Source organism: Theropithecus gelada, chromosome 2 (genome assembly GCF_003255815.1).
Source record: "Theropithecus gelada isolate Dixy chromosome 2, Tgel_1.0, whole genome shotgun sequence".
In the NCBI taxonomy this organism is placed as follows: Eukaryota; Metazoa; Chordata; class Mammalia; order Primates; family Cercopithecidae; genus Theropithecus; species Theropithecus gelada.
Window position 1 is genome coordinate 74,108,291 of NC_037669.1, and position 23,618 is coordinate 74,131,908.

The 23,618-nt window shown below is 44.9% G+C and overlaps 1 protein-coding gene across 10 annotated transcripts in view; it reads left to right on the top strand.

Annotated features, from left to right (window-relative positions):
* Positions 1-3,315: 3,315 nt before the first annotated feature.
* MAGI1 (membrane associated guanylate kinase, WW and PDZ domain containing 1) overlaps positions 3,316-23,618 on the top strand; it is a 680,972-nt gene continuing 660,669 nt past the window's right edge. For all 10 annotated transcript variants that reach the window (XM_025375375.1, XM_025375381.1, XM_025375376.1 and 7 more), the window contains exon 1: positions 3,316-4,259. In XM_025375375.1, coding sequence (XP_025231160.1) covers positions 3,947-4,259 — 313 coding nt within the window. In that variant the 5' untranslated portion in view covers positions 3,316-3,946. The remainder of the gene's footprint in view (positions 4,260-23,618) is intronic.

Sequence of the window (23,618 nt, forward strand, 5' to 3'; positions counted from 1 at the left end):
CACGGTAAGCTTGAAAGTTAGGTATTTTATAGCAGTATTTCTCCCATCAGAATGTATTGCCAAATTCATAGCTAAAGTGAGATAAGTCAGAATACTAGGATCTTAGATCTATTCAGGAAAAATCTACTTCACAATAACATAACTACAAGCTCTTTCCATTGAAAGTAATGGCAAAACCTGCAATTACTCTTGCACCAACCTAATATAAATACCCCTGTTCTGGCCACCAAATCTAAATTGGCTTTGGATCAAAGGTCACATATTACACAATTTCATATCATACTTTATCCATTTATTCAACAACTGTGTATGGTACACACTCCACACAAGGCATGGTTCATGGTTTTTGGTACTGAGGTTTCAAAAGTTGGATAGGAGAGAGAGATGATCTCTGCCTTGAAGCTCTCCAGTCTGGGACACAGGAACTAGACCAGGTGAAACAGCAGCCAGGAAGATGCAGAGGGAGCATCCTGGAAACTGGCAGCCTTGGCTACTTTGAAGGTTCAAATTATTTTTCATTTTCCTGGATTAGAATAATATCTATTCTCTCCATATTGCCCTCTGTGCCCACAGGTACTACTTCTTCTCTTGGGGCTTTTCCACATCTAAAACCTGACGTATGCTAAATTCCAAGTTCTTTCCTTTCTCAGCTGCTGTGGGGACACCTGGAATCCTGGCAAGAGGGGGATGTTGTTGCGTTGGGAAGAATCACAAAACGCCTGGTCTTGTCCAGCCCTTGGACTCCCCTTGAGTGGAGAGGTAGGGGACTCCTAATTTAAGGTTGGTTGTGGGTATTCTTAGCAAACACTTACACTTTACTAGAATATGAAGTGGCACAGTAGGGAAACGCACAAGGTTAAGCTTACTAAGCTTACTAATGATTTGCAGGGGAATCTGTGACTCCCCAATAACATGGAAAGTAAAAACATACGTTTTTGTGGAGTCATTTGACAAATATTTGAGCATTTACTAGTACTGGGCACCATTCTAGGAACTGGGAATAATACATCAGTAAACCAAACTGTCAAAATGTCCTGCCCTCCTTGAGTTTTTATTTTACACAGAGATGTGGATCACAGGTTTATTTGACAAAAAGGTCTGGGGCCCAAACAATGCTTTGGAATCAAGATAATAAACCCATGGTGCTCAGCATTGTGTACCAACACCACATAAGGGGAACCTTAAAAGTCCAAATGACTTAGCCCTTCCTTGAGATTCTGATTGGCTGGATCTGTGTTTGGATTTGAGAATTTATGTTTTGAAGTGCTGTTCATATTGACTTAGATTGCTTCTGAAAAAAAGCTGGAGACGAAGTTCCTCTCACCAAGCAAAGCCATGAAAAATTTGGTCACCTCCTTTTTTCAGAAGCACAATAATGCAATGGGATTTTCAGTTCTGGATATCCCAAGAGAGAAGCATCAATATCCCTCCTTATTTTTATTAGCTTAGAATGCACCCTACAAACAATGCTTTAAAAGGATGTTTAAACGTATGCCTAAACCGGGTGTGGTGGCTCACATCTATAACCCCAGCACTTTGGGAAGCAGAGGCAGGAGGTGGCTTGAGTCTAGGAGTTTGGGACCAGCCTGGGCAACTAACATAGGGAGACCCCCCCATGTCTACAAAAAATTAAAAAAATTAAAAACTACCTGGGCATGGTGGTGTATGCCTGTAATTCCAGATACTCAGGAGACTGAGGTGGTAGGATTGCTTGAGTCCAGAAGTTTGAGGTTACAATCAGCTAGTCGAGCTACTGCACTCCAGCTTGGGGACAAAGCAAGACCATGTCTCTAACAACAATAACAACAAAACCAAAAAACAAACACACAAAGTATGCCCATATTTTTTAAGTTCTAGAAAGGAGAGGATAAATGATCATACTACCTAACTTGAATCCCCAAATTATTTCCTAATTCTCTTCCCAAATAGTAATACTACTATTAATAATATAATGAGTTTTTATTGTATGCCCCTTTATAAGTGTTTTCCCATTTAATACTTCCAACAACCCTGTGAGGTCTTGTTTTACTTATTTGATCAGCGAGAAACGGAGGCGCGGAGGTCACCAAGTTTGCTCAAGGTCACACAAGTGGACCCCTAAGCCTACCTCTTAATCTCGACCACTGTGGCATTCCATCCTTTCTCCATCGTTTCAACGTACCCGCCTCATTTCTTGGACTCTCTCCTGCGACCAAAGATGAACAAAAGTTATACATCACTAAAGAGGAAAAAAAAACTGCTGGGGAGACTACCGAGCAGGCCGATTTGAGAAATATTTGGGAAGGGCAGCCTTTCTGCGTTACGGGAGTCTTTTCTGTACGCCACCTCGCCGGGACAGAAGTCACTCCACCCGCACCCCGGGCGACCTCCGGAGGCCGCAGCTACCTCCGGGCTGCGAATTGCGAGAGGTGGCCGCCGCGCCCACACCCCCGCGGGCGCCAGGACGCAGGGCACGTCCACGCCCGGCGGGGATCCTTATCTCCCGGCCCCGGAGTAGGTCCGCAGGCTTCCAGGCTCTGCGAGGAACTTGAGGCCGGGGCAGATGACTGGGTCCGGCAGTCTCTGCTGGAAGGACGGTTGAAAAGCTAGAGGGATCGCTTTTTTGGTTGAAGACCTGAACCCACACTAGCCCCATGGCTTCTCTCTCGCCTGTAGTTTCCCGTGTCCTAAAAAGTTGGTCTCAAAGTTTAAGGATGCGGGAGTGTGTGCGGGCGCGTGTGACCCGCACAGGGATCCCAGTTGCGGGACCGGGGGACCGGGGGATCCCACCGTCCCTCTCCCCCGGGTCGCAGAGACCCTGGCACACCCCGCGCCAGGACCCGAACCCGCGAGCGCAGGACAGGCGGGGAGGCGGCGAGCGCCCCGGGGAGGGTCTCGGGGGTTTCAGTGGGACCTGCGGCGGGGGACGGCGAACCAGCTGGGCTGGGTGACCGACAGCGTGGCCAGCCACTGGCCGAGGGCGGTTAGGAGGCTTAGGGCCGGCGCGAGTGCGTGCGCGTGTGCGTGAGTGTGAGCGCCAGGGTGAGTGTGGCAGCCTCCCCAACCCCCACCTGTTTGAAATGTTTTTCAAATGCCAAAGCCATATTGCCCAGGTTTCAAAAGTTGCAAACAGTTGGAGTAAAACACGTGCGCAGCCCCCCAGTCCCAAAGGAATCCGCGGAGTCCAGGGCACTGAAAGAAAAGGAGGGAGGAGAGGGGTTCAGGAAGGTTGTGGGGGAGTTGGCTTCTCCCGGCAGGTCGGTTTTAGGACCCATCGGGAAGCACATTGGAATCTCTCCCTTTGGGGAGGAGGGGAGGGGTGGGCCGGCCGGCTGGCGGCCGCGGGGCGCATGCGCGCGCGTCTCCTGTCGCCGGCCGCTGCGCTCCGCGGCGCGGAATAGAATGAACTGTAACAAAACAAGCCGAGCCTTTGTATCTGCTTAAAGGGGCCGCGGGCACTTACCTCCCGTCCCGCTCCCCCCCAGCCCAGCCACCGCGTCTTCAGGGCTCCCGGCAAGTGGCTGGAAGGGCTTCCTTCACCCTCAGGAACAGCCCGCCCGCGAGGAGAGGCGAGCCGGGCGGGAGGCAAAGAGGAGGCACCGCATTTGTAAAAGGCAAGAGAGAAAGGAAGGAAGGAAAAAAAAATAACCCGAGCGGCGCAGAGTGGACTCTGGTCCGGGAGAGCACGGGCGGGCGCTGGAACGTGGACCCAGAGGCACCGGAATGCAAACAAAGCTCGCGGGCGCCTGTGCGGGGCTCGCGGGGAAGCCCAGAAAGTTTGTTTTATGATGGCTTGAGTGCGCGAGCGTGTGCAGGGGAGCGAGGCTGCCAAGTTTCTCTCTCCTGTTTTGTGTTTTGGGGAGAGATGTTTCTCCCATGAACCAGCGGAGGCTTGGGGGCTCGTGCTGTGGGGGGCACCTGTCTCTCGTTTTATTTTATTTTTTTTGAAGGAGGGGTGTAACTCATCATGTCCAAAGTGATCCAGAAGAAGAACCACTGGACTAGCAGGGTTCACGAATGCACCGTGAAGCGGGGACCCCAGGGCGAGCTGGGGGTGACGGTGCTGGGAGGCGCGGAGCACGGGGAGTTTCCGTACGTCGGAGCGGTGGCGGCGGCCGAGGCTGCGGGGCTTCTCCGCGGTGGCGAGGGCCCGAAGCTGGGCGAAGGGGAGCTGCTTCTGGAGGTGCAGGGGGTCCGGGTGTCCGGCTTGCCCCGCTATGACGTGCTGGGGGTCATCGACAGCTGCAAGGAGGCCGTCACCTTCAAAGCCGTCAGACAAGGTAAGGCGGGGCGCGCCTTTGGGGGGCGCCCCGAGAAAAGGAGGGCGGTCTGTGGGCTGCCCCTCATTCTCGATTTCCCGCTTCCCTCCTCGGAGCACAGTGAAGAGAAGTTGAGGCCGTGCGCCTTGTGGTGGCGGTGAAATACACAAAGTTGTTGCGAGGTTGTGGGGTTGTTTGCCCACCTGCGTTTTGAAGAGGGGGCTGGGTTTGCGCAAGGTAGCTAGGGGACGTTTCCCAGGCCTGGCTGGCCAACCTGTTATCTCCGCCACCAAGTGCAGTGCAGTCTCGCCTGCACCCGAGGGAGAGTTGGGGAACTGAGTCAGGGGCATGGTGGACGCTGTCCTGGCTCCTTGGGGGAGGGATGCAGCTGGCGTTCTTTGGCCACGAGTCAAAGTATACAGAAAGAGAGGGTATGTAGTTTATTGGACCTCCCCCATCAGAAAATCTGCTTCACCTCGCGACCCCTCCAGGTGAGCTAGGACACGGCTGCCTGGCCTTTCCTGAGCCTGCCGCCAGAAAAGCCTGCATTCACCCCTCAGCGAGATGACGCATGTGTCTCCACCGTGTGGCCCAGCCATAGACTAGGGGGAGAGGGGGAGGGGGTGTTTGCTTTTAGCTCGAATCGGGTCCAAGTTTACCCTGCCACCACCACCATCATCGTCATTATTGATGATGAAAATGAAGGTAGTATTCATTGTTGGCTTACTACATGCCGGGCTCTGTGTAAAATACTTTACTTGCGCTATCTCACTCCGATACTACAACAGTTCTATGAACGAGTTGTTCTTATATACCCCATATTAGGGATAAGGAAACTGGGATTGACATTGGTTAAGTGACTTGCGCAAGGTCACACAGTTGCCAAAACCGAGGGTTTGAGCTCTTGTTGCAGAGCCTTAAGTACGGAGGAGGAAGGAGTGGGGGGATGACCCTACAGGATTGGAGGGGCTGATTCCTGAGAAGGGAGTGGAAGCAAATTCCTCTCTCAAAAATCTGTAGAGGCCTTTTAAAAGATGCATTTGGTGGCTGCTGGTGATGTAGGTCCCTTACTTCTCACTTTGGTACCGACAAGGGACTGTCCCCATGTCAACCCAATGGAGAACAACTGAGGTCCTTAAAGGGCTCCCTTGTGCAGTCAGGTGCCATGACGCAGGTTCTCCCTAGTGAAAGCACCAAAGGAGGTGGTGAAGTTGAACGTGGTGAAAAGTTCCCATGTGTTTCCATAAGGACAGGCAGCAGCTGGAGGAATGTGTCAAAGGAAGGGCTGGGCTGAGCTGGTCCTCTCTTGGAAACAGGCGTGTTCCAGATGAAATGGAGGAGGGGGCAGGGGGACTAACCTGGCCTTTTAGCAGCTTTGGGAGCTGAGGAGCTGACACTTAGCTATGGAAAGCTCCTTGCATTTATGACTTCATTCTCCACCTGGATACCTCCTGCAAGAAGCCTTCCAGAATCCTGCTAGGATGAACAAATTCTTCCTCCTTTTGGTTCCTTTAATGTCTATCTTGTGGTTTTTTACTTACTGTGAACTGAGTTAGGTCCTCATTTCCATACAAGGTAGTGAGCTCATTAAAGGGAGAGATTGTGCCTCATTCCTGGCATATCTCTCCAGGTTTTGCTTGAGGTTCAAAACCTTTCCTGGCCTGACAATGTGTCTTCCTCACACTGGCTTTCCTGTGGGTATTGCGTAAGCTAACACGTGGAAAGTGCACCCAACAGTGCCTGTACATAGTAAGTGCTCCATAAAGATTAGCTATTTATGTTTGAATTGATTTTGAGCAGCTATTTATTTCTGAAACTAGTTTTTAGTGTCAGGAACCTGGATAATTATGACTTGACAGAGCTGTAGAGAAAATACTGTGTGAAGGCCTATGATGGGAGCAGCTGCAGGTCTCAGTTGAGGACCATTTTGGAGAAAGGGTGGAGGAAGGACAGGCAAGGGTACCTGCCCAACTAGTGGGATGTCTCGGAGTGTCTAACGGGGCCTGAATAGGGGCTGGTTTGCAGTGTTTGCAGTGTGCAAGATGCTGCATGGGCTTGTGTCTCTTCCTTCCACTACTTGCCAAATTTCTGGGAGGTGACTGTCCCAGGGCTCTCTCATCATGGAGTTTAAGAAGGCTTGGTAAGATAATCAAGTGGGTTTGGAATCAGACACCTCTGAGTTCAAAGGAAACTGTAGTGTCTCGAAGTGTTAGCTCTCTTCACCCTGTGTGCACAGATTGTTCACGGCAGGGGCGAGTGTGTGTGTATGTTTGTGTGTGTGTATGTATGTGTGTGTGTGCGTATGTATGTATGTATGTGAATCTACTTGTAATGGGATAGAAATATACTGACTAGGAAACCTGAATGGCCTGGAATTCATTACAATCTGAAAGTGACTATTTCATGTAATAATTACACAGGCACAGTTGGATCTTCTGACGTCTTCATTACCTAGAAACCGTTTCACCAGTTTTCTGCTCCCTCTTCCATGTTGAGAATATGATTTAGACTGTATGACAGAATTGCTCTTAATGTGTCTTCATGACTATGCCTTTTAAAATCATATCAAGTAGGCTCATATTTGGTATATGGTAAAGAAAAATATTACTTTTGTGTTGTTTGCATCCCAAGTTAGCCACTCCCAGGGACGCAGGTCACTTTGGATACTGTCTACATGGTGGGAGAAAATTCTGTTTCTACTTTATGGCAGTTCTCTGGAAAGATACATGGACCAAAACTGTCTGCGGCAGGACTAGATTGTGCAGGAATCAAACTCAGTGGGTCTGCCAGGTTGGAGTTAGTTCATTTTAAATGGAGAAGACAGTCCTTTGTCATAAAATGCCTTTACAAAGTTATATATAATTATGTGTATTCAGGAATCATTTACCTATAGTAAAATGCATATCTTAGATATATAATTTGATGAGTTTTAAGAAATGTATGCCCTCAGGTTAATCACTCAAATCAAGATAGAGAACATTTTCATTACCCCAGAAATTTTTCTCATGTTCCTGTCCGTTTAATTTCCCCCTCCCCCTGCACCATAGATTTACCATAGAATAGTTTTGTCTTAAACTTCATAAAAATGAACTAATGCAGTATATACGCTTGTGTTTGGCTTTTGTTATTCAACAAAATATTTTGGAGGTTTCATGTTGTTGCATGTATACTTCATTTGGTTCTTTTTTTTATTGTTTAGTAATATTCTATTGTATACACATACCAGTTTGTCCTTTTGCTTGTTTATGGACATTTGGAGTATTTACTATTTTTTACTATTATGAATAAAGCTGTTATTAATGTTTTAGTTGCTCTACATCTTTGCAAATCTTTGATTTTGTTTGTCTTTTGAATTTTAGTGGTTCTAGTATATGCTTGGGAAAAGTGATACAGGATATAGGATGTCACTAATATTTATTAAGATCTTGTCTTAGAATATAATAGGCGCTTGGCTAAGCTGATGCTTCATGGGCATTCTCTTTTTCAATCCTTACAACTGGACTCAGATGTTAGAAGCTGAGGTTCAGAGAATTTGGATAACTTTTCCAGGGGTCATACCACAGTGGCAGAAGTAGAGCTGCAATTCAGCTGTGTCTGATTCCAAAGCCTGTGCTCCCAATTCTTGGGACAGTAGGTCTCCAGGTGAGGTCATCAGACCAGTGGCATTAGTATTACCTGGGAACTGGTTAAAAATCCATATTGCTGGGCCTCACCTTAGTTCTACCAATTCAGAACCTTTGCGGGGGATGGGGTTGGTGTTGGGTGGGATAACATCCATGGGGTGTTTTAATAAGCCCTCAAGGGATTCTGATGCTCACTCAGTTTTAAGAACTACTGTACTAGGGTATAGACCAAAATTGAGAAGATGACATGAGATGAGGCACGTGACCTGGGTTCTAGAATAAGCTCTGCCAGTCACATTCTTAGAGTCTAAATTTCTCTATGCCAAAAATAAGTGGGTGCGCCTCTTCAGGTTATTTGTGCTCATGAAATCCTGTGTTTCCATGAATCACCCAGACTCTAAAGGTTTAAAATGGTATGATTGTAGTTTCCCAAAGTGGTGTATTCCAGGTCATGCTTACATATTTTTGCAGGTGAATTTTGTGGGTTTTCAAATTACCCAGGAACTATAACTATCCGTCTACTTTTTTTGTGTGTATGGCAGTATGGAGATAATAAAAGAGATACAATTTAAAAGCCAAATCAAACCACCACTAGACCCTTCCCCTCACTGTGTTGAGGGAAATTGTGATCACATATTGTTGAATATAGTTCTTTGTGTGGCTTTTTGTTTTGGTGTTGTTTTGATTCATTGGAATTTATGACAATAACTCTCATTTTAAAACACAGGGCCTTGTCTTTCAGAGTTGTTTGGTTTCTCATGAGTCTCTGGGCTTTCTTCTTTCTCCTCAGTGACCTCCTTCTGGTGTGCTGCTAAATGCTTAACAACCAGTTCTGGTAGTGGGTAGACCCTGATTTATAGCATAGCTGGAGTTGGGAAGAAACGCATATACTTGCCATTCCCAAGCCAATGTGAACTGGCCCCCACACACCACTGACCACATATAAGGTAGTGCCCTTGCGGTGACTCACCTGTAATTCCAGCACCTTGGGAGGCCAAGGTGGGTGGATCACTTGAGCTCAGGAGTTTAAGACCAGCCTGGGCAACATGGCGAAGTCTCTACCAAAAAATACATAAACTAGCTGGGCGTGGTGGCGAACTTCCGTAGTCCCAGCTACTTGGGAGGCAGAGTGGGAGAATCACTTGAGATCTGGAGGTAGAGGTTGCAGTGAGCCAAGATCGTACCACTGCACTCCAGCCTGGGTGACAGAGTGAGACCTCCATCTCACACACACACACACAAAAGATAGCTCCCTGAGTAAAGTGCCATTCCCTCGCCCTGTTTGGTACCTTCATAACCTTGACACCATCTCATATTATCTTCTTTTTTTTTTTGAGATGGAGTTTCCGTCTGTCGCCCAGGCTGGGGTGCAGTGTGATGCGATCTCGGCTAACTGCAACCTTCACCTCCCGGGTTCAAGCAATTCTGGTGCCTCAGCCTCCCGAGTAGCTGGGATTATAGGCATGTACCACCATGCCTCACTAATTTTTTTGTATTTTAGTACAGATGGGGTTTGGCCATGTTGCCCAGGCTGGTCTCTTGAGCTCAGGCAATCCGCCAACCTTGGCCTCCCAAAGTGTTAGGATTACAGGTGTGAGCCACCGCACCGGGCCCTGTTTCTTCTTTATTGTCTGTTTCTCCTCCCATGAGAATAGAAGTTCCATGAAAACAAGAAGCTTATCTCTGTTGTTCACCACTGTATTTCTCAGTGCCTAAAAAAGACCCAGCAAATAATAGGTGCTCACTAAAATTGGTTGGCTGCGTGAATGATTATTCCATTGTTTTAGAAGGTAAGTGCAACTAGGCCACTGGCAACATCTTTCCTCCCTTTCTCTTGATTTGTCTTTTACTTCTTGTTTAGGATCCAGAGGTCTTCACTTTCTCATCACCAGATCTTCCAGTTAGCTGGCTTTCTGTGTCTGATAATTTATACTGGGCTATAAATGACTGACAAGGATTAATGAATCCTATTCAAGTCTTTCTGCCTGTTGAATCTAACTGAAGTTTAACAAGTGAGCCTCTAAATGTAGAATTTCAGATGTTCAGCAGGCATGATGATGAGGATTTTTTTTGTTGTTGATGTGGGACCTGTGTCATCATCCCTAAAAATGACTCTTTCCCTCCGTTTTTTTGCAGCGTTGTCCCTGTGTACTATTTTTTTTTTTGGCTAATAGCATATCAGATCTTTGTTGCAGAACACAATCCAATTTTAGCCCTCTCACTCTTAAATTGTACTTTGTGTTTATGTCTTTTTTTTTTTAACTTAAACTTTCAAAAATCAATCTGTTTTTGTTCTTGGTGCCAAAAGAGCACTCTTGGAGGGATATTTTTAGGTTACACTGTGGAACACTGCACAGCTTTTACAAAAAATGAAGCAAGGGCAGACAACCCAACTTGTCCATTGTTTCCAGTGGGCATCCCTTGCCATTGGCTGTGTTATTTAAAAATAGATTAACTTGACCTTCTGTGGCGATGGCATACAGTTGGCTCGCCGTGTTTCTTGGCATTCGTTACCCAGCTGGTTTTAGATGGCAGAACTGATGATATCCACCAAGGGTAATTAAGTGGTTTATAAGAGAAAACATTCTGACATCTCCTTACCAAAAGGGTTTATGTGAAGGATGTTGCTTTGTAAACGAGGGTTATTTAATGCAAAACACCACTCTCGGTGTTAGTGGCCCTTTCCTTGAGTTTGTATATACATGTAACAGGATATACTGATTTTGTGTACACTGAGAATAAAGGCTGTCAAATTCATTAAGGGCTGATATTCACATCCTAAAAAAGTAGGTTACTGCATGCCTGTCTGTGTTTTTGCAGCTCATATGTGAGATCTGTAACCTTGAAAAATTCCTAGTACATACTGGTACATTACTAGACTGCACCCCGTGGAGGTCGGCATCGATATAGTATTTCTTTTTTTTTTTTTTTGAGACGGAGTCTCGCTCTGTCACCCAGCCTGTAGTGCAGTGGCACGATCTCCGCTCACTGCAAGCTCCGCCTCCCGGGTTTACGCCATTCTCCTGCCTCACCCTCCCAAGTAGCAGGGACTACAGGCGCCCGCCACCTCGCCCGGCTAGTTTTTCTTATTTTTTAGTAGAGACGGGGTTTCACCGTGGTAGCCAGGATGATTTCGATCTCCTGACCTCGTGATCCGCCCGTCTCGGCCTCCCAAAGTGCTGGGATTATAGGCGTGAGCCACTGCGCCCAGCCTCGATATAGTATTTCTTATGAACTCATTTTGTTGCTTCCACGGATGTCAAGGATTGGCCTATCATATTGACTCTGCTTTCTAGTAAAGTGTCCTGTGGAGGGTCTAATGTGTTCTGGATGTCAACTTTTCTGAAGGCATGTAGCAAAATTAGAAAATGTAATTTGGACAGTGTCTTTTATGATTAAATAGTAATCTTCTCTTTTTATGGCTTAGTAATTACATAATAGAATAATCCATTATTTATCCTTTCTGTAGTCTCTGTATCTGAGTGAAAGCCAAAGTCCTTGTAGTGACTTCCAAGGCCGCCCGTGACCTGCCCTATGAATTTTACTTCTCTCTCTCTGTCCTGCCTGCTAGTGCCCACCTCATCATCTTACAGGCTTGCTATCTCTTGAGCTTCAAGTCTTTCTCAAATGTCACCTGCCCAGTGAGGCCTCTTGTGAGCACATTATTGAAGACTATAACTCCACTGCCACGTGTCATTCCCTGTTCCCCTTCTTTCAGCTTTATTTTACTCCATAGTATGTAGATCACTTCACCATAAGTAAATTTCTTATTTTACCTTCTTCTCTAGAATGTAAGCTGTGAGACGGCAGGAATGTTGTCTTGTTCTCCCACGGTAGCCCCAGTAGCAAAAACAGTGCATGGTGCCTAGTACTTGCTTGGGTATTTGTTAAATGTTTATGGTCAAATTTAGAACTAGAATAAATCTCTCCTGAGGTCTATTACCTTTGAAAATGTAAATATATAGAAGTGTCGGAAAATTTAGGTGATTCATGATGGATCACATTAAAGTTGGTAAGAATTTAACATTTACAGTCAATGGCTGGGGCTAAAATAGAGCTTAGCTGATTGATCCAGGAATATTCTTAAAGACGGTGAACATTGCTGGCCTGCTTCAGTTGGCCTTAATATTATGGGTTTACAAGCAAGAACATGTGGGTCCTTGGTCTCTTGTCAAGAAGGGGAGGGAAGAGTCCAATTTTAGGTTTCCCTGCATGGAAGAGGTCCTTGACTTTAAAATTAGTTGAGTGCCCTGATTTTCAGAGGTTACATTGATTTGGGAAATGACGGTAACAAGAGTTACCAGGTGGTTGATGCAAACAGGAGAGCTGAGGCTACTAGAGTCACCATGATGATCTTGTCGAGTTGGGGGTAGGTCTGTGCACAGCATCCCTTACTTAGCCAAGTCATTGGCCCCAGTCCACTTTGAGTCCTGTGTGCCCCCCACCAACATGAATCCCTAGCAGCCGACTCATTGGCCCCAGTCCACTTTGAGTCCTGTGTGCCCCTCACCAACATGAATCCCTAGCAGCCGAGTCTAGATCAGGATTTGAATGCACAGGGCTTTTCTGGGAGGTGCTCCCAGGAAGCTCCAGTAGGGGAAGGAAGAAGTGAGACCAGTGAGTCAAGGAGGCCAATGGGGGTGCTTTAAAGAGCAGGTCAGCACTGCGTGTCTACGGCAGCCCCATGCTGAGTATGTCAGGGAACTTTGCAGACTCTCTCACCTCTAAACAGACTGAGAGGTTCTTCTGGCTGTGTGTATAGACTTTCTGTGTTACCATCTCCAGTGTCATGAGAATGAGCGAGAGGTTCTTCTGGCTGTGTGTATAGACTTTTTGTGTTACCATCTCCAGTGTCATGAGAATGAGTTACATAAGAGAATTACATTCTCATGGCTAAGGTATCAACCCCATTACTGCGGACAGAGGCATTTGTGTGTCCCTTTAATGGGCCACAGTTATGCTTCTTACAATAAGGCTAATCTTTGAGTCCATTATGAGACAAGACTCGAGGCTCTCTTTATGGACAGGGGCATGATGGTGCAATTAAAAGGTGATCATGCTCTGATTGTAAGCCATGTTTCAAAATTACTGCTATATATAGTGTCAACAGGACCATAGTACTGCTCATAAAATGATCCACAAATAGCAATTTACTGATGTGTCATGGAGTCAGATTTTGGACACAAGATTGGCTTGGGTGAAGAGGCAGACTTTACACTTTACTAGCTGGGTGTTCTGGGGCAAGATACTGAACCTCTTTGAGCCAGGTTTCCCCCTCCGAAAATGGGGATAATAATGATACCTACTTTCTAGGATTGATGGAAAAGTAGAAAGTAAACCACATGACACGGCTTGGCACATAGTGAGTGCTCAATAAATGTTGGCTTCTGTAATTGTTTGAATGTTCCCCATTTGAAAGCCCTTGGGAAAGAAGAAAGACTCTCTTGAGAGATGGAGATAGCAGTGCACAGTTCTCTGGAGAGCTTTTCAAGTCTAGAAAAAAAAAAAACACTCTTTTTTTCTGCTTGATTCAGATGCTGTCTTTTTGAAAGGCTGAGACTGGATTAGTTCAGAGAAGTAGGAAGGAAGCCTCTGGACCTCACGGAGGTTTGAGCTGCCTGAGCTTCTCCCACATTGTCCCCGTTGATTGCTTTTAATGATTGTCCACAGGTTGCAGGTTGTGGTAGTGTGGAGGGAGGGCGAGTTCTTGGGTGTTCCAGGCAGGCTTTTACCGTCAATGATGATTCTTGAGAATGGGACTCTGTGGTCCTCTCATCTTCCTGGTACCACGTCTGGGCTCCTACATCAGGAATGGCTGGGCAAGCAGTGGAGCTTAGTGGTCATAAGGGTTTGGAGTCAGACCGCCCGGGGTTCAAATCCAGGCCCTTCCACTTCCCAGCTGAGAGACTGGGACAGGTTAGCCTCCCAGAACATCAGTTCTCCCAGTTGAAAATGAGACTGTTACCTGTGTCATAAGGTGGTTGTAAGGATTAAATGAGATAATGTATGTAAAACTTGTAGTATCCTGCGTGGCTCTTAAGTGGTGCTCATTGAAATGCCTACCCTACTAGCAGCTGTGATCTTTTCTTTTCTTGATCTCAGCTCACTGCGATACCCACCTCCTGGGCTCAAGTGATCCTCCTACCTCAGCCTCCTGAGTGGCTGGGACTACAGGCGTGCACCCACCACACCTGGCTGTTTGTTTGTTTGTATAGATGGGGTTTCATTACATTGCTCAGGCTGGTCTCGAGCTCCTGGGGTCAAGCGATCTGCCTGCATCGGCCTCCCAAAGTGCTGGGATTACAGGCATGAGCCATCGTGCCTGGCCAGCTGTGATATTTTCAGCTGAGAAATGGAGGTATGTCAGTGAGCGCCTCTGAATCAGTGGTTCTCAGCTGGGGGCAAGTTGCTCCCCAGGGGACATTTGGCAACGTCTGGAGCCATTTTTGGTTGTCACAATTAAGGAGAGTCTTGCTTCTGGCATCTAGAGAGGGACGCTCTCTAGGGATCCTGCTGAACACCCCACAGTGTACACAACAGCCCCACAAGGGAGAATTATGCAACTCAAAATGTCAGTAAGGCTGAGGTTGAGAAAGCCCCTCTACAGGCATGACTCCATGCTTGATTCTGGGAATCTGAGTTAGGAGGGATACGCTAGTAATTGTAACTATTATTTATTGTTCCTCTGATATATCACTTAAACCCAGGTTAAGGGTTTGCCTGGGTAGATGAGCTTATTCTCATTTCATCTGTAAGAAAATTAGCTTGAGAGGTCAGGTTCTCCTGGTTCCCTGACTGCTGACCTAGGTGAGATTCAAACTCAGGTCGACCTGATTCCAATAATCTTACTCTAGGTTTCCACATTAGAAATGTCTTGACAGCAGGAGCATGGTGGTTCACGCCTGTAGTCCCAGCTACTAGGGATGGAGGCTGCGGTGGGAGGATTGCTTAAGCCAAGGAGTTTGAGGCTGCAGTGAGCTATGATGGCACCACTGCACTCCACCCTGGGTGACAGAGAAAGACTCTCTCTTTTTTTTAAAAAAAAAAGATTAAAAAAAAAAAAAAAGAAAAAAGAAAGAAATGTGTCTACCCCATAGCCTGGAGCCCCCATGTCAATGTAGAGACACCGGTCTTAGGCTGGCCCTTTTGCTGCCAGAGAGACAGTACAACATGCCTGGTGACCCCACAGAAAATAGTCTTACAAATGAAAAATGGGTTCTCAAAGTGTTTCCTGCCAAAAAACAGTGTGTTGCTGTATATTTTCAAGCAATTCTGCTTTGTTGCCGCCATCTCCTGTTCCCTCTGATCAGCCTCACCAACGCTGTCCATTCTTTCCTCCCATGTGCCCTCTCTCTATCCTGCATGCACTTCGTTATTTCAAAGACTCAGAATGGTGCCTTGTAACTATAGTTTTGCCCAACTGTCTCCCATACTAGATTATGTGTTTCTTGAAGGCAACATCCTTGTTTTATGGATCTTTGTAATCTCTGCCCTCCGTGGGTACTCAGGAATATCTGTTGAATTGAATTCTTTTTGAGGGTAATGAGTAGGCAAAATTAAAAAAAAAATTGTCTAAGATCTTGTTGGCTTGAAAATCCATGTCTTATTTTTAAGGCATATTAAATATACTTAGCCATATGTCTGACTTTTCCGTGATGATTTAAGATGGTTGTCTGCCAGTTGTTGTAGCATTTTGAACTATAGAGAAAAATATTGAATTAATTATGTTGAAGGTCTTAGAGGGCCTTTATTCTGGCCAGATGTGTGCATCTGCTTGCGCCTGTTGCTTATGTAATGTGGCCGTGGAAGGTACCACCCTGGCCTGGTTTACATAGTATTTTACCACCTGGATTCTTGGCCAAGCGTTCGAATTTACATCTGATAGGGAGAGCATGTTCATTTCCTCCTCCATCTATCAGCCTGTTTAAGTCTGTGTGAGTTGGTTAAGAATTCAAAACTCAAGATTAAGTTGTTAAAAAAAAAAACTTTCTCTGGTATTGCAGCATGTGTTTTTTTTTTTTTTTTAAATTTTATTTTATAAAAAGCGTAGGCATCTAGATTTTGGTTTCTAATCTTTTAAAACTTAAATAGTATCGTGACCTTATATGACTATCAATCACTATCTAAAATTGGTCTGTGATTCTACAGCGTATGTATTTTCCTGGTGAAATTTAAATTTTCTCTCATTTAAACATTGTATATAGTACAGAAATATGTTAATATGGCAGAAAAATATGTCTGCATTGTCCATAATCCCACCCCAGAGAAATACATGTGTTAACACTATTTTTATCCAGATGTACACACACACACACACACACACACACAAACACAAACATATACTTTTGAAGATGGGGGGCTTTTTCTTATGAAAATAAGACTGTACAGTACATGCTGTTTGGGTGGGGAGTTTTCTTCGTGCCTAACAGCGTATCATGGCTTTTTTTTTTTTTTTTTTTTTTTGGTGACAGAGCCTTATTTCTCTGTCTCCTAGGCTGGAGTGCAGTGGCACGGTCTTGGCTCACCTCTGTCTCCTGGGCTCAAGCGATCTTCCCATCCCAGCCTACTGACTAGCTGGGATCACAGGTGGGTGCCACCGTGCCCAGATAATTAATTTTTTTTTTTTTTTGGGTAGAGGCAGGGTTTTGCTCTCTTGCCCAGGCTGGTCTCAGAATCCTGGGCTCAAGCAATCCACCCACCTTGACTTCCCGAAGTGCTGAGATTACAGGCGTGGGCCACCGTGCCTGGCCAATCATGGACTTTAAAAAAATACTACATATAGATCAAGTTGACTATTTCAGTGACTGCAGCATTTATTTTTGGTTACTTTATAATATAATAAGCCATACTTTGAGGATGAACGTTTAGAGTGTTTTTGGTTCTCTTTAACATATTGATGACTATCCTCATACATACATTATAGCGAACATCTTCAGATATTTTCTTTGGATAGTTATCTAGAAATAAAGCTGTTGGCTCACATGAATTATTTCTTTTTAAGACTTTAGGTATCCATCATCATTTTATGGCCCCCCTCCGCCCCCCGAGAATATATTAACTTATATCCCTGCTGGCTGTATATTGAGAGTCCTGTAGTTTTTCACTTATCTCACTTGTAAAGATAATACCTTGTACTGGAATTGTTTATATGGTGGTCATCGCAAGTCAGATACTGAGTAGTAAGTTTTTTTTTGTTTGTTTGAGATGGAGTCTCACTCTTGTTGCCCAGGCTGGAGTGCAGTGGTACAATCTCAGCTCACTGCAACCTCCACCTCCTGGCTTCAGCCTCCCAAGTAGCTGGGATTACAGGCATGCACCACCACACCCAGATAATTTTGTATTTTTAGTAGAGACGGGGTTTCACCATGTTGGCCAGGCTGGTCTCGATCTCCCAACCTCAGGTGATCCGCCTGCCTTGGCCTCCCGAAGTGCTGGGATTACAGATGTGTAATCCCAGTATCCAGCTGGATACTGAGTAGTATTTTGAAGGACAATTAGGGAGTGGTGGGGACTAGGATTACCTGGAAGGGCTTATCCTGTTCAATGGGAAAAGCTGCCGTTCTGCTTTGGCCTGTTGCTGCCATGTAGGAACATTGGCCCGGTGTTTGTAGTCTAGATTTTTCAGGTTTTCAAGAGAACCCAGAAGCCTGTTTTTTGTTTTTGTTTTTTTTTAAATGAACTTTGTTACTTTTAAAGTGCTGGTTCAAAGTTTTCTTTTTTTAAAAAAAGGGTGAACCAAACAAAACACATCTGGGAGCCATATTTGGTCCTCAGATGACAAGCTTGCAATGCCTTGTTTATATATTTATCTCTCACTTGGTTTCTCTCATACTTCATCTCTTCAAAAGCAGTAATTGCATTACTCCTGTCTGTGTTCTGAGGGCCCAGGATACTGACCAACTCACAAAAAGGGTCAAAAAATGTGTGTTGAAATGATTAGTACATTCTGGAAGTGGTCTGCTTTGGCACTATAGTCCATGTAGGTTTATTTGAGGCCCAGCTGGTGACAGCTTTCCAATTCAAGTTATTAAGAGCTGGGGAGAGAGTATATTTTGACAGCTGATCATAATTCTTGGAATATTTTGTCCCAGGACCCCGGTCTGCTGTGTCTTAGAACTGGGTGCAGTCACATCTTGAAATTGATGTTCACATGAATTTGAGTTCTTAGTACAGGAATAGAATCTATTCTCTGCCCTGAAGTGATTTTGTTGTGAAATGTGTAGCCTTACCAACAAGAATGAATGAAGTTTATGTATACCATCTAGAGAGGTTTTAAATTTGGCAGGAAAGTTCCTAATCATACAACTTGTTTGGACTTTATATATAGATGAATTGGGACCCTAACCTTTACCCCAGGAGTAGACACTGTCGGAACACGATTAACCTCTAAGACGGGTAGGCATCTGTTTTTCAGTGCCAGCATTACATGGTAGAATTTGTTTTTTTTGTTTTTTGCAAACCAGTGCAGCCCTTCTTGCTTTCCTGCTTGCATAATAGATTGTTCTGCATTGCATAATTCATGTCGGGCACCAGGTTTGCTGCACTAGGATAAGGAAAGGGATTCAGGTGATTCAGATGAGAAATTTAGTCAGTGCATTTTTTTTTTCTATCAAGGAGCCAAGAAAGGTCCTCTATTAAATTAAAACTATAAAATTGTCAGCAAAAGTCCAATGCAAGGTTAAAATCTTACTTTGTTTGGATTTATATTGTGTGTCTTTTCTCTCCTTCTCTAGTCCCCTTTCCCCCTCCATTCCCATATCAGAATGGAACATTCCAATAGACTGTCTAGGAATTCAAATTTTAGATAGGATATTCTATATGTAATACAGAACTTCTGACGTGAGATGCAACTTAGGAGAGTTTTCAAGTTTAGACTACTGTATGCCCCGATCCACTTCCTTCATTGTGGTCACTGCTTTTGGAGCACCCAGAAGCCCCCTCGCTTGGCGTGAAGTTTGACTTCTGTCTGCTACTATAAAATGCTCAAGGATAAGGTGGCACAAAAAGCTTATATTCCATGGTGTTTCAGGCTGGGTGATCCCAGGTTCAATTTCTGTGCTTTGGTCTTTGTTAAAGAGTCTAGCCGTGTCACAGTGCACATGCACAGTTAAGTACCTCACAGTGTTTGTGAAACCTGTTTTATTTCAGTTAAGATTGGCAGAGCCCTATAGCTGACCCTAAGTGAACTCTAGGTGCATATGTGATAAATGCATATTGCTGTGTGCCACTGAGGTTTCATGATGGTTTATTATGTGGCATTATAATGGCAATAGGTAACAGAGACGATGAGATTTCATGTTCAAATGGCTGACACGTGTCCAAAAGCTATGGGTTAATTTGGGACATTGAATCTTGAGTTTAGGCAAAGATGGAAAAAAACCCCCAGTAATTGTTCATTACAGTGTAAGGACAGCAGTTGAGACTGTTGTTTCGGATACCTACATCCAAGGAAATGCCCTGGCTTCTGCCTATGTGAATCTACGAGCCACATTTATTAATCCCGTAAATTTATTTTTCTTTTAAAATTAAAAATTGAAAACTTTTGAAGGCACAAAGTGTTACCTCAATATTGATATATTATACACGTATCATTATTTACAAGGGAAAAATTGGGAAAATAGGATGCCCAGCAAAGGAAAAATTCATGTAGCTGTTGCCTATTTATGTCTCTTCAACTCCGTGGGAAAATACTGCCATACGGAAGAAAGGCCCTGGCTTTCTTAAGCAATGTGAATTTGTTTCTGTGACATTTTAGCTGAAAATGTAAGCTCAAGATATTCTGTGTGAAATAAATTATCCCAAAGAAAGATAATTGTGAGAAGAAGCTATTAATGGGAATAAGATAGCTGGTTGTAATGATTGGAGGCTTTTTTTGGTGGAAGGAGCTTATCCATGGGGTTTAATAAAACATGGTGAGTCACCCTGTTGCCTGAATTCCACAGGGGAAAGAGACATTCGGGAAAAGGCTGCAGGGGAAATTTGCGGTGCTGTGCACCTGTTACCAGGCACTTACATTCACCTGGTGGCTGCTAACAGATTGCAGGCACAGCTTCTTGAAGAAAATCATCAACTTTGAACACAGTACCCCACACATTGGATTTGGGTGAACGGAAAGTATATCAGAATTACCTGGGAGAATTTTCAAGTTATGGTCACCGGGGCATGGCTTTATTAGTGATTCTGACTCATGTCTCCCTGCTCAGCACAGTCCTGATGCTCCAACTCCAAAGAGTAGTCCACAGAACAGCCACTTACATAGAATCAGGCAGGGATGTTTGTTAAACATGGGGATTACTAGACCCCAGCCCAGACCTATGGGATTAGAATCCTGGGGGTGTGGGCTCTGTGAATCCACAGTGTTCAAAGGTGCTCTGGCTGAATGTGGCAAGTCCACCGTGTGATGCTCCAGGCTCTAAAATACTGGCCATTTCAATTCCAGTTATCTAATAAGTGATGGTAACAGACCCCACTGTACACTCGAATGAACACTGATTGTGGAAGGCGGTCAAGAATAGAATGACAAATTGACTTATTTGAGCTGCAAGTTATTCAAGGGGGCAAATGCTAGGTGTGTGCATGTGTGTTTGTGGAAGGTCATTTTCTTGTTTCAGGGTCTTAGCATCAGTCTTGCAATTTAGAGGGAACTTTTCCTCTGTACCACACTTGCCCTTTTAAGGCAGAAACGGAACTCCGGTGGAAAGACAGCTTTGACCAATAGAACTTTCTGTGATGATGGAATATTCTGTATCTACACTGTGCAATATTTTATTCCCTAGCCACATGTGGCAATTGTGTACCCGTAATGTGACTGAGGAACTGAATTTTACATTGTATTGACACACAATTTAAATTAAAATCTATCTGCTTGTGGCTAGTGTCTACCATATTGAATGGCACAGAAGACAGTGCCACCACAAATAGTGAGGACAGTTACACACCTTTGGTGTCACATCCAGCTGCTCCAAGACAAGGTTGGAGTGATACTTTGGGTTGATGCTTCTTAACTTTGAAAGCTTGGGGTAGATCATGTTTTAGTGTCCTTTGGCCTTTTTCTTTTTAATCAGTACATTTACCGATGACATTTTTCTTAAGGAAGCTCAGCATATGGTAGTGTGCTAATTGTCCCAGGTGAAGTAGGTTAGGGGTGATGTTTTCTCCTGTTGACTGCTCTGTCTCCAGCACCTGTAATGAGGGAATATAATGGATGGTGAAAAGTGATTTCAACTTGAGTATTTTATGCAGGGTGGGAGACTCTTACCCTGAGGTTACATAGTTAAACTGTTGTATCACTTGATGCTTTTGGTTATAATTAATTTAAAAAATGCAACTCAAATGGCTTAGGTAGCTAAGGAGATGAACTGATGCATATAACTTAGAATTTCAGAAGGATGGAGCTTCAGGTATGGCTCAGTTGGGGTATGGGTCCAGTTTCTCCGTAATTTGCTTCAGAGTTGCCGATAGTCTGTATTCACTACCTGTGAAGATACAACCTACATGTCTGTAATGGACAGCCTTGATTCTCTCAGAGTTGCTGTTTTCACTGTCCTCCTGTCTTGAGCCTCAAGATGGCTCTTCTTTTTGAGATACCCCACTCTGTCACCCAGGCTGGAATGTAATGATGTGATCTTGGCTCACTGCAACCTCCAGGTTCAAGCGATTCTCCTACCTCTGCCTCCCAAGTAGCTGGGATTATAGGCATGCACCACCATGCCCGGCTAATTTTTGTATTTTTAGTAGAGATGGAGTTTCACCATGTTGGCTAGGCTGGTCTCAAACTGAGCTCAAGTGCTCCACCTGCCTCGGCCTCACAAAGTGCTGGAATTATAGGTGTGAGTCACTGCGCCTGGCCAAGATGGCTTTTATTTGCAGATGGATAACAGTGGCAGACAGGGGTGATATGCCTTGTTACTCACAGCCAGGGATAGAGAGACCCAGAGGAATGTCATGTACTGTGTGCTGAATGCCTTAGTTCTGCAATCCCTAATCATTGATGCTTATGCACATTGGTGCCCACTCGCAGAAACGGGTGGGGTCAGTCCTTATTTGGGCCTTTAGACTTGCACAGGGAGCAAAACGTGGTTCCCTAAGGAAGAGGGAGATGCTGTTGAGAGAAGCCATGGAATAGATACCAGGTCAAGTAATCAACTGATCCCCACTTCTGACAGCTACCTCCAATGGGATGGTGGATTTAGAGAGAGGTCAAGTTGGACAGGTGCCATGGGAAGTTTAATTGCAATTGGGTATCGATGAGGCAAGAGTGGACTCCTTGGATATGAGTTTTAACTTGACCTGATGAGTTAAAAAATACAGCTCCCATTTATTGATCCGTTGTTACCTGAGCTCTTGTCAAACTCTCCACAGACACTATCGTGTTATTTTTTTGCAACAACTTTGCAAGTAGATAAAATTTAACCCATTTTAGTGATGAAGAAACCAAGTCTTAGAGAGGTGAAGTAATTTGCTTTAACTTCACAACTGGTAAACTGCCATTCTAATCTGGTTCTAATTCCAGAGCCTGTGCTGTTAAATAGTATTCAAGACCAGCAGTTTTCAACTGAGGTAATGTTGCCTTTCCAGGGAACATTTGGCAATGTCTGAAGACAGTTTTGATTGTTACATCTGGGAAGTGCCACTGGTATATGGAGGGGTAGGGTTCGGGGTACTGTAAACATCCTGTAATGCACTGGACAGCCCACTGCCAACAAAGAGTTATCTGGCCCAAATGCTAGTAGCAGCAAGATTGGGAAACCCTGCCTTCTAGTTCTGACAGAACTCCCCATAGGTTCACTCACCATCTCCTGAGCTCACTTTATTTTATTCTTAGCTCTCATCACCATCTGAAGTCAGCCTGCCTATCATCTGTTCCAGTGGAGTGTAATCACTTGAGAGCAGGAAGCTGATCCATAATCCATATATTCTACTCTGCTTATGGCCAGGCAGTACCTGGCAGCTGAGCAGCATAAACATTTGTGGAATGAATGAGTGAGTGAATGAACCAATCAAGATGGCATCCTTCTTGGGGTGGGTAGGTGCCTTCCAATTGGATATGGCTCAGGGAAGATATGAGAATTAACCGGAAGCCTTGAACAGTGCTGGGAAACAATGGAGACACACTGTGGCTTCCCAAAGGGAAGAGCAAGAGGTGATCAGACAACCAGTTCTCATTCTTGCAAAACTCGACAAGCAATGACTTGAAAGAGGAGAATGGGAGGTAAGTAATGAGACCAAGCCATACTGTGCTGAGTGAGGCAAGAGTCAGAACTCAAGTGACTGATTAAGACCCTGAGCACTCAGAATTCAGAAGGCTGCAAAGAGGGTCACCAGTCCATCAGTGACCACCAAAGGCTGTACCAGGTCCACCTGGAACCTCGCCACAAGGGGCCGTGATCATGATCCATTGTGAGGCAAGATAGCTTAGTGGTTACAGTGGTCATTGCTGTATTTTCTATTCCATCACCGCCCCTTACTGGCTATGTGACCTTGATCACTTGCTTAGCCTCTCTGTGCCTCAGTTTCTGCATCTATATATTAAAAAAAAGCCTGGCTCTTTGTGCCTGGCTGGAGGCCACTTAGCCTAGTGCTTAAGAATTTTGGAATCTCAGGGTTTAACTCCTGGCACTGACTACCCTGGTTGGAAGGTAGAGAATGGGATGTCACCTCTGGCGGACTAGAGCATGGCCAAATGCTGTTAACCAGGCCGTCAGTCTTTGGAAGAAAATAGTCTGCTTTTACATCCCCTGGTGGTAGCAGAAAGGTA